The sequence below is a fragment of the Hipposideros armiger genome, unplaced genomic scaffold (assembly GCF_001890085.2).
Source record: "Hipposideros armiger isolate ML-2016 unplaced genomic scaffold, ASM189008v1 scaffold_224, whole genome shotgun sequence".
Lineage (NCBI taxonomy): Eukaryota > Metazoa > Chordata > Mammalia > Chiroptera > Hipposideridae > Hipposideros > Hipposideros armiger.
This window is the reverse complement of record NW_017731574.1, coordinates 2,606,072-2,623,619: the sequence shown is the minus strand read 5'-3', so window position 1 is coordinate 2,623,619 and position 17,548 is coordinate 2,606,072. Positions and strand designations below refer to the sequence as shown.

General features: G+C 59.6%; 1 protein-coding gene across 1 annotated transcript in view; it reads left to right on the top strand.

Moving 5' to 3' along the window:
* ZFPM1 (zinc finger protein, FOG family member 1) overlaps positions 1-17,079 on the top strand; it is a 97,080-nt gene extending 80,001 nt beyond the window's left edge. The window contains exons 5-10 of the mRNA XM_019654522.1: positions 7,740-7,842; positions 9,798-10,007; positions 14,066-14,299; positions 14,549-14,644; positions 14,737-14,883; positions 15,064-17,079. Coding sequence (XP_019510067.1) covers positions 7,740-7,842; positions 9,798-10,007; positions 14,066-14,299; positions 14,549-14,644; positions 14,737-14,883; positions 15,064-16,853 — 2,580 coding nt within the window. The 3' untranslated portion in view covers positions 16,854-17,079. The remainder of the gene's footprint in view (positions 1-7,739; positions 7,843-9,797; positions 10,008-14,065; positions 14,300-14,548; positions 14,645-14,736; positions 14,884-15,063) is intronic.
* Positions 17,080-17,548: the final 469 nt, after the last annotated feature.

Below are 17,548 nucleotides of genomic sequence, written 5' to 3'. Positions count from 1 at the left end.
ACCCCAGAGAGCCCTGCAGGCTCCGAAAGGAGGGCCTAGGGGTTGGAGACAACCCAGCCGGCCACAACCCCCACCCCAGGCCTCTCCTCCTGTCTGCAGCCTCCTCTCGGGGGGGTTTTGTCTTCCTTGGGCCTGGGGCACAGGTCAGCCTGGGGAGACTTGGCATGAGGCTGGAAACCCTCTCCAAGTGGAGAGATAATGTCCAAGGGGAGCGAGGGAGCCAGTGCCAGAGAAGCCAGCGGCCTTTGAGGCTCCTGTGGAGGAGCCCAGAGAGGAAGGAGCCTCGCCTGCGCTTCCCTGCAGCTTTATCTCCTGCAGAATTAAATCCTTGATTAACCCTTATCTCTCCAGCAGGCGCTATCTCTGCCTTGGCGCCGAGTGTCCAGACGCACCATACAAGATGATTGATTTCTTAAAGATATGCATGCCTTTCTGATACTTCATTTATTGTCTAAATATTTTTACTAACATTTCAACGGGCCCTTTATCGAGTTCAGCTGATGGGTCCCAATTCTCTCCCCCCACACACCTCCTGCCCCATATCGTCCTATTAAGCTGCCAGAAGGTTCATCTTCTCCCTTTGGAGAGGGAGGAAGGGGAGGGGTGCTGATGGGTAATGGCCACCCTTTCCTGCTGGTCTCCTTGCGGAGGGACAATTGCAGGTTGGAGCGGGAGCAGGATAGCTGGACGTTGTGGGCGGGAGCCCCAGGAAGGACACAGAGGACACAGAGCCTGACGGGGGGCGGTTGAGAGTTGGTTCTGGCACCAGCCTACTGTGTGGCCTCTGGGAGATCCCTCCCTGAGCCACTAGCGGCTCCCACTGTTGGAAATCAGGGCTTGGAGGCCCAGGCAATTCTAAAATTTGCAGTCAGATGCAAAAGAAATATTCAGGATGGATGGACGGATGAATGGATGGTGGATGGGTGAATAAATGGATGATGAGTGGATGAATGAACAAATGAGTGAATGAATGAACAAGCCAGCTCTTACCCCCAGCGTGGCCCACGCTGGCTTTGTCCATCTGTCTGTCCATTTGTTCCCCCCAGGGCTCACCCACTTTAGTCATGAGGTCAGCGTGACATCAGTGAGACCTGGAAAGGGACCCATGGCTGCCATGCAAGACAGCAGGTTCAGTGGGGAAAGACCCTGCCAGAGAGGTTAAAATGGGATCCCCTGGGCCCTGACGTACGGTGTGGCCCCAGGTGAGGTTTTGCCCAGGGATAGGCATAGAGGGTCCTTTGGGTAGGCCTCCTTGGTCCTTCACCTGGAGACGGAGATGGAGCTGGGGCCCTTGGAGGCACCACAGGCTCTGAGTGGCCCTCCATGCTGGAAGCCCCAAAAGCTAGTGTCAGGTGTCACTGTCGTGGCAGAGCCAAACCTCACAGCAGGGCAAACCCTGGCCACGGGTTGGTGGGGGCTGAGGCAGGATGCCCAAGTATACTCCATACTCCTAGTAATGTTCTCTCTCTCTCTGTGATTCTCATTTACATCTGTTTGCAATAGGTTATAAATTCACAAGGGACATGGGAATACACACACACACACACACACACACACACACACACACACCATTACACTGCTTTTCCGGTGACTTCTGGGACATCCAGCCCTGGTGTGGGGTGCTGCAAGTTCTTTCTTTACCCAGATAGGGATGCATTGCAAGCTGCCCCGTGTCCTGCTTTGCTCACCTGCTGAAATGTCTCCAAGCATTCCACATCAGGGCAGCCTCTTCCCCACCGTGCCAGGTGCAAGGGGGCGTCCCACTGCTGGCTGCAGCTGTCCAGTCTCGGTGTTCCTACCTGCAAAGTGAGAGTCAGTGACACAGGACATGTTGTGGACACACCCTAACAGCAGGCAGTTGCTACCCACTAAGGTCTGCGCACAAAACAGCACTGGAGCTGCCAGCCATTCCTGCCCGTGTGCCTGTCCCAGCACTGCCTCCTTCCTTACCAGCCCATGGGCCTCCCCATGCTCCTGGTGCTCCCAGGAGCGTCTTCCAACCATCCCAGCCCATTGTCCTCTGTCCTGCGGACCCAGCAGCCCCAGGGGACCCCATGGGAATGCCCTGAGGCTGAGCTCCCCTCCCCCTCCCACATTACTGGGGTGTAGCCTGGTTCAGAGCTGGGGGTGCCAACAGGTTACTAGGACCACAGCAGTTATTCCCCAGCAGGCCCTGAGCTAGAGCTTTACACGGACACTGTTGACCCACCTCGGCTGTGAGGCGGCTGTTCCAACTACTCGATTGTACAGATGGGGAAACTGAGGCTCAGAGAGGGCCCCAGAGTGTAAGATTTTCCTATGGCTTCTGTAACCTGGGAGTCTTAAGCAGAATTGTATTTTCTCCCAGTTCTGAGGCCAGATGTCGGCTGGGCTGGTTCCTTCTGGGGTCTCTGAGGCAGAATTCATTCCAGACCTCTGTCCAGCTTCTGGTGGCTGCTGGTACTCCTTGGGGTTTCTTGGCTTGCAGATGTATCAGTCCTACCTCTCTGCCCGTCTCTTCCCCCCTAAGGACACTTGTCATTGACTTCAGGACCCACCTGGATAATCATTCGTCTGGATTGTCCTTAATTTAGTCATATCTGCAAAGACCCTTTTTCCAAACAAGATCACATTCAGGTTCTGGGGCGGACGTATCTTTGAGGGCCTCATTCAGCCCACTCCACAGAGCTAGCAAGCAACAGAGCGAGGGTGTGGCCAGGTTGGCCCCTGGCCCTTCCTGCGGTGGCCCGAGGGGATAGTCAGGTCTCAGCTCTGCTGGAGCACCAGAGTAGGGAAGAGGGCGGCCTGGGGTGCCCTCCTGGGGACAAGCCCCAGACAGGAGAACTGCTGCTGGCCTTTCTGGGTCTCTAGTACACTTCCTCTCCACACCTACCTTCAGCTGTGGGAGCTGGGAAAGTGTCGCAGGGTGTGGAAGGCGCTGTGGGCGTGAAGGGGCTCTGGCTACAGAGTCAACCCAGACTGGCCTCCTGAGGTCTCAGGAGGAGGACTCAGCTGGTCTGAGGGACTTAGGACCCCTCCCACCACACTGAAAAGACCCATGATGAGGGCTGGAAGAGGCCTCTCTCCTCCTCAGTCCTGGCCACCCCTCCCTTGGGGTCAGGGCACCAGGCCCACCCTAATGGCTGGCTCCCTCCCTAAGGCGAGGACCACCCTGAGGAAAACAGCTAGGGGCTACATGGCCCTCCCCAGTGCCATGCCCTCCCCCTTTCTGTTCCCTCCCCCTTGTCCCCTCCTCCGCTGTCCCTCCCTTTTGATGTCCCCTCCCCCCTGATGTCTACACAGCTTCCCTCATCACCTCTCCAGGCCTCACCCCGCTGCCCTGGCTACAGCAGCCCACGCCCTGCCCCTGCCCAGCCTCAGCCTTTCTCAGCCTGTCCCTGTTTCTCCAGCACTTTCCCCTCCAGCCTCAATGGCTTGTTTCTTGCTGGCCTCTCCTCTCCAGCATCTACACCGAAACATCAGGGACTGCATGTTCTGTCCACAGTGCCCCCGCATCTGGCACAAAGCAGGCCCTCGGGGACCGTTTGCTGGCTGAATGAATGAATGAAAAGGCTGCAGTGATGCACTGGAGATCATGGAGACTTGGGTTCTAATCCTGTGTGCACACAGCCACGTCCCATGGCCTTAAGCGCCATTCACCTCTATGGGCCTCAGTCTGCTCACCTGTGAAATGGGTTCTTTACAAGAGGGGCCCGAGGACTGAAATGCTGTTGCCTCTGTTGAGTTGAGCAGGGATGTGGGTGAGGTTTCTCAGGATGGGCTGAAGGACGGAGCAGGGCCCAGTCAGAGCCCACCCTGGCCTGCCCTAGCCCTACCCTCCCACGAACCTGCCCATAGTGACATAGGGGAGGCCCAGTGGCCCCACTGACCCTCTGCAGGGCTGTCTTCTCCCTATGCTGGACCCCCCCTCCCCCAGAACAGGGCCCCCACCTCCCCTTGACTCTGCTTCATGAGAAGCACCGCGAGGTTTGGGAACAGCCTCAGATAAAGTTGTCACAGCGGATGCGGCGGAGATAGGGTTTCTGATGGTTATCGGTGGGCACAGAATCCAGACACTGACCTCTTTGTTGGGGAAACAAGGAGGGTTCTCAGATGCACCCAGAGAATTTAAAGTGGCCGCCCGTTATCCCGGGGCTGGGTGGGGCCGGCCTGGAGCCAGGAGAGAGGGACAGGGCAACCCCCGAGGGGCTGCAGGCAGGGCGGGCGGGGCTTCTCGCGCTGACTCCGGACGCAGCCTGTCCAGGGCGAGCTGAACCCACACTGGGCACTGAGCCTGGGGCCACTCGTGGTGGGAAGGCGGCTGGCGGCACACACGACTCTGCTAGTTTTGGCAGAAGGGCAGGGTGGGGGTTATGAATAGCCCCTCATCAAGTTTGTACCCCACTGCCTACCAGCAGGGCAGGCCAGGAAGGGGGTCTGCCTTGGCTGCTGCCTTCACCACCAGAGAAAAGAGCCTCTGTTCTCGTTCTGCTCAGAATTGGGGAGAAAATAGTAGGGGGGAGAAAAAAGAAAAGAAGTCATGGGGCAGCCCCATGTTGTGTTACTCCCTCCAAAGAAGCAGAGACTGACATCTGCCCCTCACCCAATGTCCTCGGCCCCCAGGGCTGGGCGTGCTCCTGGGGGCAGGGAGGTGGCCTTCAGGCTGCAACCCAGCAGACACTGGAGGTCCAGCTGCCTGGTGCAGGGTGGGGGCTGCCTCAGCGAGTAGGGGCAGGCTGGGTGGGGCCATGCTCTGCTCCCCATCAGCCACGGGCTGATGGCCCCTGCACACCTAGGGGCCAAGTGCAGGCATGTGCTGCCATTTAGATGATTGCACCCGCCCATCCCCACTTGAGTAGGGGGCCAGCCCCCGTAAGTGTTAAGGGCTGAGGGAATGTGAGGGTGAAGGTCAGTCATAAAGCCCTGGATCTTCTGGCCCGTTTCCTCCTGGGAGTCAGGTACGGGGTGCAGGATGGAAGCCCCCTCCAGGCCCCTGCATCCCCTCCTTCCTCACCTGCCCTCACAGACAGGGGCCATCATCCAGCCTGGCCAGCACAGCCACCACACTTGGGTGCTCAGTTACCTGTTGGGACACAGAGATGGACTGCTCCGGGCAGAAGGCACAGAGCTGGCCAGAAACATGGCACTACTGCCTTCTTTCTGCTTGGAACATACATGGAAAATTAGGGGTTCTGCAGCGTCAGCAGAGCTGGGCGCGGGGGTTTTTATCATGCTGCGAACACGCGCTTCTGAGAGTGATAAGCATTAAACCGACCGGGAGGCTGTCAGTCTCAGTTTGAGGGTTTAGAAATATTGGGACGAATAATTAGATTTCATATCGTTACCACAGCACCCATCGGAGGATCAGGCAGATTAATTTTTTTCACCCTCCTCCACTCATTAATATTCATTAGAGACTCGGGGAGGCCCCGGCCTCCGCCTTGCTGCTAGCTGCTGGCCCTGCTGGTTCACCTACCACTGTGCCCGCCCTGCCTGGTCTACTTTACCTCAGGCCTGTCCCCGGCTGTGGCCTCCACAGATCTCCCAGCTGGGGGAGAACCCCCAGCTGGCCCCCAGCTCCCATGCCATTCTGCAGTGTGGCAGGGCAATGCCTGCCCCCATCCTGCCCCGAAGCAGGATCCTTGGTGGAGACCCCACCCCAAGTTGGTATTTGGCAATTGCTGGCCTAGTGTCCCAGTGGATGCCAGACTTCTGGACCCAAAGTTCTAGCCCCTGCCTGGTGTGTCTTGCTGGCCAAAGAGACTGTGAAAGCTAGGGTGATGGGGGCTCATTTGTCATGTGCTGGTCACACATCAGGTGGGTGCTGTTCCAAAGGAGGGCATCACACAGGTTGCTTCTCTATGCCCTGGGGGAAACTGAGTCACAGAGCCACGGATGTGGCAGGTGGCAGGATGAGGATGGGTCTCAGAGCAAGCATGCAGGCTTGAGCCGGAGCTCCCAGCAGGCGGGGCATCACCCATATCCAGAAAGATGCCAAGGCCCAGGGAGGGCTTCATGGTGCTGCGACAGCGGGGCTCTCCCCGACCCACTGGACAGCTATTCTCTGCTCACCTGTCCCATGACTAAGCCAGGGTGCCCCATCCTGGCTGGGAATTATTACTGGGAGGATCCAGCACACTGGCCTGATCTTGCTGGGGCCCCGAGTCTGCCATGGGATGGGGACAAGATGCAGAGGTGGTCAGAGGGGCCGTTGAGAGGTGATAGCCTGCCCAGGGTCACAGTGGGGGAAGTCAAACCTGGACTGGAACCCTGATGCCCAGCTCTGGAGCTCCTGTGGTCCCCACAGGCAAAGCCCAGGAAAGTGCTATGGGCTCTGACCTGGCAGGGAGGTGCCCAGAACCCATCAGAGGATGCCACACATGCCATCACCTGCCCCGGCCACCCTTCCATGGTAGCATTTCCCGGTGACAGCAAGTGACACTGGTTCTTCAGTTAAAGGTCTGGATGCACTAAGTTTCTAAGTAAAAGGCATTTATTTGCATAAAACAAAAATACTTAAATGTTGACGTGTGCCATACCTTTCCATATGGGACTCAGTGGCTGAGCTTGGGGACTTCCAGGCAGAAGAGCCCAGAACCATGGTCCAGTGGCGGGGCTGAGGCCCAAGGAGTGGCAGCAGTCACCCTAATCTCCTCGGGCAAAGAGGGTCAAGGGTTCTGCCCTGTCCACCAGCTCGCCATGGATCTGCACCATGTTCCCCAGGCATCTAACCAGGGCCAGGCCACAGAGTGGGGCTTCAGGTGCCCCTCCCCCCATCTCCTGGCACCAGGCTGAGTTGGGACAGGGGACGTGTGTTTCCTGTGCTCTGCAGGGCACCGGAAATCAGGCCACCCCCCTCCAAGGCCCAGCCGGCAGTAGCCCTGAGGGCCTAACCCAGAGCGCTGTGCTCTTTCCTTCCGGCGCTGCAAAGGCCAGCTGGCAGACCCAGCTAGGGAGAGAGAGCATGGCTGGGCCAGGTGCTGGCTGGAGCTGTCCCTCCCCTCCCCTCCCCATGCCTGTTTCCTCACATGTGAGATGGGAAAAGGACACTGCCTGCTCTCCAGGCTGGCAGCAAGGCCAGGTGCACGAGGGCTGGTCTCGGGCTGGTCTCGGAGCCACGGGGAAGGGGCCAGGTGTTGAGCCAGCCTCAGCGTGGAGACATCATGCTGCCTGGGGACTTCAGCCAACTGCTGGGCCCAGGCAGGTGTCAATTTTGAGTGTCCGCCATGTCCTGGCCCCGGGGGTGGTCTGGACAAAGGTGGGCCTGCTGCCTGCCCTGCAGCAGGGAGGGTGCCCCACTTTCGGAGAGGACATAAAAGCCCCTCTCTGAGGAGATGCTGTCTACTTAAGGCCAATCTTGGCCTCGGCCCACAGATCTCATTTTAGAGGTCCCTGGGGCTCATGTGGAAGGAGCCTGTGTCTGGTACAGCCCCATGGTATGTGCCATAGCACCCAGCGGCCTGTCAGGATGGGAGAAGTGGTAAGGAGAGAACACAGGTCTGGGTGCAAATACCCTCTGCCACTGGCTGGCTGTGTGACCTTAGATAAGTTGCTTGATCTCTCTGGGCATCAGTTTCCAAGAGAACCCAGGACCTGACCCCTGAAAGGTATCGCCAGCACATCACTTGATGAGTAGCAAGCCCCCGCCTGGCCCAGCACCCAGCAGTCTCTTGGGCTTACCCCTCACAGTCCCCATGAGGAACCCCTGGCTGAGTTCTTCCCATTCTGTGTCCTTGCTAATCCCCCTTTCTGTCCCCCAGAGCCCAGCCCTGACCCTGCTGCTGGAGGACGAGGCCTGCTGGCTGAGGACGCTGCCCCGAGCCCTGAGAGAGGCCGAGGCCAACGCAGAGATCCACAGGAAGGGTTGGTATCTGGCGCTTCCCTCTTGGCCTTCCGGAAGGTGGAGGTCCTTTGGCTCTCCCTGGGCTGGCCTTAAAGGGAAACCGACCTGCTCTGAGCCAGGCTGAGGGGCTAGCCCCCGCACACCCAGCACCCAGATTAATGCCCATCTGGGGCCAGACAGATGTCTGCCCTGGGGGTGGGGGAGTGGGGTCTCAGGAAGCCAGGACCATGCTCAGAGTCCCTGGGAGACCACCAGGGCAGTGAAGGAACCAAAGCCAGGGAGGCCAGCAGGCCTAGCTGCAGTGCCGACTAGACCAGGGCCTGTGCAGTCTGGCCACTCCAGGAACGTTCAGGAAGGCCACGTCTACACCTAGCTTTGGGGCCTAAGTCCCCTCACCTTCTGGGGACTTTTAGATTACTATTTTGCATTGTTTGTATACAGCCGACTTATTTATAGGGTAGCTGGTATTTCTGTGTAAATACCTAAGGGACTGCTACACATATGGTTCTTACACCATGCAACTACCTATTTCTGTTTCAGAAAAAAAAAAACCCACAGGAACTCATGGCCCAAGAGCTTCTTCCCTGGCCTCCTCCCTGTGTCCCTCCTACCTTGCTGCACCTTCTGGAAGGTGGGACCCAGGAGGGAGGGCCTGGGCAAGAGGAAGGAGAGCAGGATAGGGGTCCTTGCCCCCCTCACTTTCTCAAGTGTCTCACGGCCTTCCCAGTGTGTGAGAGTTAGGGTGTCAGGGCAATGGAGACCCCCGTTACATATGAGAAGGCTTGGGTCCCAGAGAAGGATGTAGGGACAGACACATGACAACTTCTAAGCAAGGGCCGTTCACCACATATTCACCCACTGACCACAGGAAACCCATCTCATTCCCCTATGGCGGGGGGAGGGAGTGGGGGGGTGGGCTCCACTTTGCTAGAATGTTCTGGGGTGTCACCCTCACCACTGCCTCCTGAGCACATAGCACCTTCAGCCAAACACCTCAGTAAAGGCAAAGCTCCATCCTGAGACTAGCTCTCATTTCCAGACAGAGCCAAAAGCCACTGAGGGCAGGCGGTGGCCCTGTGACCAGCTCCTCAGCCCAGCCCCCATCTGCCTGGGGGCCACCAGGGCATAGCAAGGCTGCAGAATGGGTGCTGGGCTCAGCATCTGGGGACCTCTGCTTTCCATTCTACCCTGCCATCGACCTGTACACATGAGCGAGCGCTTCACCCTGTATGCCTGTTTTTCCCTCCTCAGCGGGGAGAGGACCCCGGCCCCTCCTCCCCACCAAGGGGCACTCTAAGGACCCAGAGAGCAGCTGGAAGGCACTAAAGGGCCTGGTGTTAGCAGTGAGTGGTCAGCCGTAGGTTTGTACACCCAGCCAGGACATAAACCAGTTAGTACTGCCTGGACCTCCCCTCCTGCTGCCTGGTCAGCAGGGCTCCGGCCACTTGTGTCTGCCTACAAGGCGGCCTTGTGCTGGACGCTAGAGGTGGACGGTTGGGTGTCTCACTGGGGTCTGTTGGCCAAGGCTGCCCCCTGCAGGCCGCCGAGGGAACAGTGCACCAGCAGAATTGAATGGAGCAGGGAGACCCATCCAGGGCCCTCCCCAGGTGCTCTGCCTCCTGTCCCACATGCCACCCCTCTCCTGGAAAATGGGACTGCTGTGCTGGCCACCCCCGGAGCCCTCCCACTTTATGGGCTCATGGCAGAGGCCCAAGGCATGGGCAGGCCTGGAGGACCATCCAGTTGTCCCATGGAAGAAGGACAGCTTGTTGTAGAATCCAGCTAGCCACAGCTGTGACCCAGGCATGTTCGCTCCCTGACCATGGCCTTGGCTCCATCTCCCACCCCGAAGCTTCAAAACTCTGGTCTCTAAGATGAATGGTTCAGGAAGATAAGATGGGGGAAGTCTTTGCAGGGCAGGGTGGTGGGCCCAGGGCTGCTGGCCCTCCCATCACAGATGCCCTTACCCCTACAGATGAAGCCCTCTGGTGCAGGCTCACCAAGCCGGTGCCAGCGGGTGGACTACTGAGCGTGCTCCTCTCGGCTGAGCCTCACAGCACCCCCAGCCACCCTGTGAAGAAGGAGCCAGTAGAGCCTGAGTGCCTGGTCCCCTCACACACCGACATTCAGCTGCTGCCCCAGCAGGCCGGCATGGCGTCCATCCTGGCCACAGCAGTCATCAACAGTAAGTACGCCCTTATGCCACCCTAACTATGTGGCAGAGACAGCACAGTCCCTGGGCACAGAGCTGCAAGTAGTGCCCAGGAGCTCAAGATCTGCAAAGATCTATGACCACCGGGATCTGAGCAGAGGAGGAAGTGTGCTGCAGTGGACATGCATGAAGAAATTGAAAGTGCGGTCCCAGGAGCAGGGCCAGGGCTGAGGGTGACTCCAGCCTGCAGCCAGCGCATGAGAGAGAAATGGTTTGCTCATGGATAGTAATGGGGCAGCCCCAAGCAGGCAGCAGGAAAGCAGGGCAGCAGCCGTGAGCATAGCTCACAGGGCGCAGAGGTAGCAGGGTCCCTGGGGCCCAGGTCTCACACTGGAAAAGGCCCAGCAAGCAAGCTCAAACCTGAGCCCATGCCTCCCACTTTGGAGCAGAGCAGGTCTCTCAGTTTCTCAGCCTCTGCTGACATGCACATCCAGGGATGTGGAGGGCCTCTGGCCCCACCCACTAGATGCTGGTACCACCCCCACCTCTCAGTTTTGACTGCCCGGGTATGCCCTGGGGGCAAAGGCACATGCTGAGAACACCTGGACTGGGAAGCTGTCTGTCACTCACTTCTCTCAGTACATACTAAGCCTCAGAGAGTCATTGTGAGAATTAAATAGGATTCACTAATTCCACAAATACTTATTTAACATTTAATATCCACAATGAACCAAGCAGTGGAGGCACCAGGGTCTCAGAAGTGGGTCTGCCCTGAGGGTGCCACCACTCCAGAGAAGTGGCCTTACTTGGAGGTGGCAGCAGCAGCTGCAGGCAAGAGAACACCCCATGAAGGAAGGAAAGCAGTGATGTGATGAGACAGTGGTAGGGCTACTTTAATTGGGGTGCTTGGGAAAGCTGCTCGGGTGAGATAACAGGCGGAGGCCTGCATACTAGGAAAGAGCAACTGAGTGGTGGCCCACCGGGCCAAGGCCCAGAAGGTGCTCACTGTGGCTGGAGCCTGGCAGCGCAGCAACCGTGAAGGGGGCAAATCTCTGAGGGTGGTTCCAGATAAGGACAGCATTTCTTCTCAGAGCAATGAGGCGGCTTTAAGCAGAGAAGGGCAGGATCCAATTTGGTTTTACTATCACCCTGGCTGCTGGGTGGCAACTTTGGTGTTGCAAAATTGGAAGAAAAGTGACACCTTTTTGAGCAAGTCAAAGGTGATGACAGCTTGAAGCAGGTGGAGGCAGCTGAAGCAGAGCCAGGTGGGAGCTGCTGGCTGCAGTAGGGCCTGGAAAGGAGGCAGAAGCAAGCACAAGGCCAGGGGCTTTGATGTGGCTGTCTGGGTGGATGTCGGTCAGCACCATCATTGGCAGGGGAGTTGGAGAGGAGAGCCGCTCTCCCATCCAGACAGCTGGGGGAATGTGTGCTGGGGCTCAGTCACAGCCCCCTGGGGAGCTCTGGGGCAGGATGAGACCCCCAGGGAGAGACAGGACCTGTGGACACTATAGTTGGGGGGTGTCTGCTAAGGGCAGTGGTGTCCAATGTGTCCTGGGTGTGGTGAGACCAAGGCAGAGAAGTGGTTGCTGGCCTAGCAAGCATGGAGGTCCCTGCGGCCCCAACTTAAACCGTCATAGCAAAGTGAAGCAGGGAGTGAGGCAGCGTTCAGAGGGGACAGAGGAAGAACCTGTCAAAGGGCACACAGCCTGTGCTGCTGGAACTCGGGCCATCCTGGTGTGTTTGTATGCTGGTGGACATGACGTGGGGAGAAACGGTTGACACCAGGGTGAAGGAGGGACAGGCTACAGGTGTGGGCTGCCCCCAAAGCCCACATAGAGGGGCTAGACCAGAATAGGGCAAGGCCACTGCCACAGAAGAATGTGGGTCCTGCAGGGGGGACTGAAAGGGTGGCACTGAGCAAACGGGTGCAGTCTGGACGTCAGGGTTACAGGGGAGACGGGAGGGTGGAAGGGTATCTCAGAGGCCAGGACGGCCACCTCACCAGGGCAGGGAGGTACAGCCACACGGTGCCCAGGGTACCTGACTCAAGAAATGACTTCTAGAGCCCTTGGAGGCAAGACAGACGTCAGTCGAGTCCTTGGCATGGAGGCTGCCTTCCCAGCTCCTCCATGTGGGCTGCTCCAATGGGGGACTGCAGGGATGCTCAGGTGCTGGGAGGCCTTGCAATCTCAAGCTCGCCCAGGCTCAGCCCCTTTGGGCCCCAGTTTCCTTCTGTCTGGCCTCAGGCTTTGGTGTCAGTGCCTAACCCCCAAGCAGCAGTGTCTCAGGAGCATTTGATTTGAGAAGCCATCTTGTTTAAACCTCCAAACCCCACCCCAGCCTTTGCATGGACCTCTCCCACTGGTGGTCCAAAAGGGACTTAAGGACTCGAACACCAATGTCTATCAGACCTGGCCGGTTTAATTCTTGAGACGCCACCACTCTGGGCCTCAATTTTCTCACCTGTGAAATGGGGGTGATGGTAATACCAGCCTCGAGGTATTTGTGCAGGTTACCTGGGCTTCACCCATCCGGGACTTGACCCGTGATCAGCTATGGGGTGCTGTCCAGGGCTTGAATGGGCTTCCGACGCTCTGGTCCCTGTCTTGACACTGCAGCCAGCAGCACAGTCCCCAGCACTGACCTTGTAGATACAAAAACAAACCCACCGGTCGCCTCAGCTCCCCATCCCAGCTCAAGGCCTCAGCTGATAGAGAACAGAGCTGCCTTAAGGCCCCCAAATGAACGGGAACTTGAAAAGCCGAGAAAAAAATGACACTGTGGGAAGGAAACAGAGCCAGAAAAGTCACCAGAAAAGCTGCAAGTATAGGGAGTCTGAGGGGTGGCCACCTCACCCAGACAAATAGGTACTTAAATTCCTTAAAAGAAGTAGGAAAAGTGGGAAACCTAGCAGCCCCCTGGGTGGAGGAGCACCTCTGCAATAACTGTGAACCCAAAACAAACACTGGAGGAGCTGGGCTGAGAAGTGCATCCTAACTGCAGAAGTAGAAACCAAGATCGGACATTGGTCCGTAAATTCCACAGCCTAAACGCCAAATAAGGAACCCCAGGGCCCCTCGTTCCACCTCAAGGTCAAGGTGCAGAACAAGCCCTCCCCAGGCAGTCTTCAGCCCAGAGGCAGCTAGTCACAGAGCAGGGGCAGAGACTAACAGAACATTCCTTTAAATTCTGCTATGAAGCTACACTGAGGACCAGAGAACTGGTGAAGCACACATCAGAGAAATCCTCACCTGCTGGCAAAATCACCCCTGAGATCCACACTCCAATAAACTGGAAAATTAGAGGCAGCCCATTTTGGGTAAATTTGGTGGATTCAGCAATGTGACCATTTAGCCAGTAACTGATGTGGAACCATCCAGGTATAAGGGACGGTGAAGGGGGAGACAGGAAGGGCTCTTCCTCACAGCTCCTGGCCTCAGCCCCTGCCTGCCCCCTGCCCCAGAAGCCACCTAGAGCCATGCTCAACTCTTGTCCTCGTGCTGAAGTGCTTGGGGATTCGTGCATACAGTCCCTGTGCACCTGGCCACTCACACACCTATTCACGTGCACATGCCTGTTTCGTCCTCCGCAAGCACCTGGGTCCACACCATCCCTCATGGCCCCCTGGCCAGTACACATGCACCTGCACAAGCTCACTGTACATGGTCACCCCGCCAAGTCACTGACACAACCACATCCCGGACCCATCTCACTCATGCAGGTGTCCACTAACGTGTCCATGCTTTCACACGAGCACCCTCTGAGACCACGGCATCTCCTTATGGGGCTGTGTTGGGAGGCAGCATGGAGGCCATCCTGGGGGATACTAAGACCCCATCCACATAGTCCCCCAGCACCCTGAAGATCTGTACAGAGGGCACCCCAGGTTGTAAATGGAAATAAGAAGGGGCAGCAGTGATGGAGGGGGTATAGCAGGTCACAAACCTCACTACTCAGAGGGGGAGGATGCTGGGGGCAGCCAGGGCAGAGCCCCAACTTTACACAGTCCACTGCCTTGTCCTGGGTTGCAGGCGGACCCCCTCTGCTGCCAGGGTGTCCCCTCAGGCTTCACCCATCTCTCACCCCCACAGAAGATGTCTTCCCCTGTAAAGACTGCGGCATTTGGTATCGCAGCGAGCGGAACCTGCAAGCCCACCTCCTGTACTACTGTGCCAGCCGCCAGAACGCCAGCTCCCCCACCACAGCTGCCATCGACGAGAAGCCCAAGGAGCCATACCCCAACGAGCGCGTCTGCCCCTTCCCCCAGTGCCGCAAAAGCTGCCCCAGCGCCAGCTCTCTGGAGATCCACATGCGTAGCCACAGCGGTGAGGCCCCACACCCCTCAGGCCCCCCCACCTGCTCAATGATAGCATGTGTGTGCCCAGGCCACAGATGTACCTGTGTGGTACTCCCACCACACCACACAGCCTCCCACAGCTCCCAGGGCATGAAGCCCACCTATGGCTGTCTGGATGGTCAGCTCAGGGCTGGGCCCGGGCCAGGGTCCTGGGAGGCTTGAAGAGCCCTTCACACATGGCCCGTGTCACGGCCCCTCACTGGGCCCTGTGTTCCAGGCGAGCGCCCCTTCGTGTGTCTCATCTGCCTGTCGGCCTTCACCACCAAGGCCAACTGCGAGCGGCACCTCAAGGTGCACACAGACACGCTGAGCGGTAGGCTGGCTGGGAAGGGGACAGGGGGCGGGTCAGGGGGTGTCTCTGGAGCCCACCCACCCCAGGGCCCTGACCCTATAGCCCATCTGCAGGTGTCTGCCACAGCTGTGGCTTCATCTCCACCACAAGGGACATCCTCTACAGCCACCTAGTGACCAACCACATGATCTGCCAGCCGGGCTCCAAGGCTGAGATCTACTCACCAGGGCCTGGGCACCCCGTGGCCAAGCACACCTCAGGTGAGCCCCGCCCCCCAGGAATTGGGAGGGGACTGGTTCATAGCGGGTGTTAATTCGGCCTTGGCCCTCCACCATTTCTGCCCAGCCCAGCTCTCCCTTCCTGCCCTGCCCCCTCCTCAGGTCTGGCCCAGGTAGGTCCTGCTCCAGTCCTGAAGTGTGGCCCTTGGGGTCTCCCTGCAGACAGTCTGGCCGGCTTCCAGCAGCACACGGCCCTACACGGCCCCCTGGCCTCTGCCGACCTGGGCCTGCCACCCACCTCATCTCCAGGACTGGACAGGAAAGCCCTGGCTGAGGCCACCAACGGAGACGCCAGAGCGGCCCCACAGAATGGGGGCAGCGGAGAGCCCCCAGCCGCGCCCAGAAGCATCAAAGTGGAGGTGGCCGAGGAACCCGAGGTGGAGTCAGGGCCCCCACCAGCCCCTTCGTCACGGACGCCCTCACCTCCCAGCCCCGCACCAGCCCGCATCAAGGCCGAGCTGCCCAGCCCAACGCCGGGCTCCAGCCCAGGATCCGGCGCGCTCTTTCTGCCACAGTTCCCCGCAGCGCCCCCGGCCTCGGAGATCCTGGCCAAGATGTCAGAGCTGGTACACAGCCGGCTGCAGGCAGGGGTGGGAGCGGGCGCCGGGGCGCCGGTCGCCCTACTCGCGGGCGCCCCCAAGGGCGCCACGTGCTTCGAGTGCGACATCACCTTCAACAACGTCAGCAACTTCTATGTGCACAAGCGCCTCTACTGCTCAGGCCGCCGTGCGCCCGATGACGCGCCCTCCGCCCGCAGGCCCAAGGCACCACCCGCCCCGACGCGCGGGCCCCCTGCCCCGACGCCAGCCGAGCCCGACGCGCCGAGCTCGTCGCCGGGCCCCGGGGCGCGTGAGGACCAGACTGGGGATGCTGCCACGCCCCCCGAGGCCGAGGCGGGCAGCCGGGGCAGTGAGGGCAGCCCGAGCCCGGGCAGTGGTGCGGACGAAGATGACGACCCCCGCCGGACGCTGTGCGAGGCCTGCAACATCCGCTTCAGCCGCCACGAGACCTACATGGTGCACAAGCGCTACTACTGCGCCTCCCGCCACGACCCGCCGCCGCGACGGCCGGCTTCCACTGCGCCTCCAGGGACCCCTGGGACCCCAGCGCCCTCAGCGCCGCCCGTACGCACGCGCAGGCGCCGCAAGCTCTACGAGCTGCAAGCCGCCAGCCCTGTCCCCGCGGCTCCAGGCCCCGCCTTGCCGGCGCCGGGCCACGCCCCCGAGCCGCCCGGTCTTGCCCCGCCTGCCCCAGGCCACGCCCCCGAGCCGCCTGCGTCGCCGTCGCTGTCGCCGTCGCCGCGGCCCGGAAGCGGAAGCGGGCCGGACCCCTCTGAAGGTCCTATCGACCTGAGCAAGAAGCCGCGACGTCAGCCTCCCGCCACTCCCTTGACCAGCCCCACGCCCACGCTGCCGTCCCTGGCCGACTACCACGAATGCACGGCCTGCCGCGTGAGCTTCCACAGCCTCGAGGCCTACCTGGCACACAAGAAGTTCTCGTGCCCCGCCGCGCCGCGCCGCCCGTGCGCCCCCGAGGACCCCGCTGTCGTGTGCCCCTACTGCCCCCCGAACGGCCTGGTTCGCGGAGACCTCGTTGAGCACTTGCGTCTGGCTCACGGCCTGCTGCTGGGCAAGCCGCTGCCTGGCCCTGGCCCTGGCTCGGAAGCCCGGACTCCCTCTCCTTCTGTCCCCCGTGAGGGCCTAAATGGCCAGGAGCCGCCCGCCGGCCCTCCTGACAGCAGCCCCAGGCCGGGCCCGCCGGCAGCCCCGCCAACGCCCCCTTCCCACTCGGACAAGGGCGTCCAGACCCCCAGCAAAGGGGCGCCGGCCCCCTTGCCCAACGGCAACCACAGGTACTGCCGCCTGTGCAACATCAAGTTCAGCAGCCTGTCCACATTTATCGCCCACAAGAAGTATTACTGTTCCTCGCATGCTGCCGAGCATGTGAAGTGACCAGCAGCCACACTGCAGAAGGGAGACCACTTCACACGCCCTGCTGCTCTCCAGGAGCCAGGGCCCCACGGGCCTGCTGCTAGCAAAGACGGGATCATCCCCGGGCCCCTGGCTGTTGAGGACTCTGGCTCCTGAAAAACGTATCAAGCACAGGCCTCAGCAGAGGGGGCTGCAGGGGGCAGCGCCCGCCTGGACCCTTGGCACTTAATAAAGAAGTTCAGTTTGATGAGCAGAGTGGTGGAACAGCCTAATTCTCTAAGCAGAGGGCCCTGCGGGGTGGGGATGCACACGGCCAGCATCTTGGGCGATCTGTGCACCAAGCACCTAGAGGTCCACCACCACCACCTCCAGCATACACACAGGCCACTGCAGTCTGAAGTGACCATGTTTCCTGCCAGAGTCATGAAGTTAGTGGCCCTAAGAACTGGGCGGAAGCCCAAGGTCAGTCTGACACCACCACTCGCACTGGGAACTGCTGCTCTCTACCCACTTGGGGCACAGGGAAAGCAGGCACTGTCCTAGGCCCACTGCTGCCTCCTCCCAGGATCCAGCCAGAATCTCAGGTGTGGTTATCAGATACCAAAGAGAAGGGCTTAATCCTACCCAGCTGACAGTCTTCCCACCTCCCTCGGTCGGTCCTGGGGCCTGGATGTCACCCATCCACTCCCAAGCCACCAAAGTTCCAGGGATGGGAG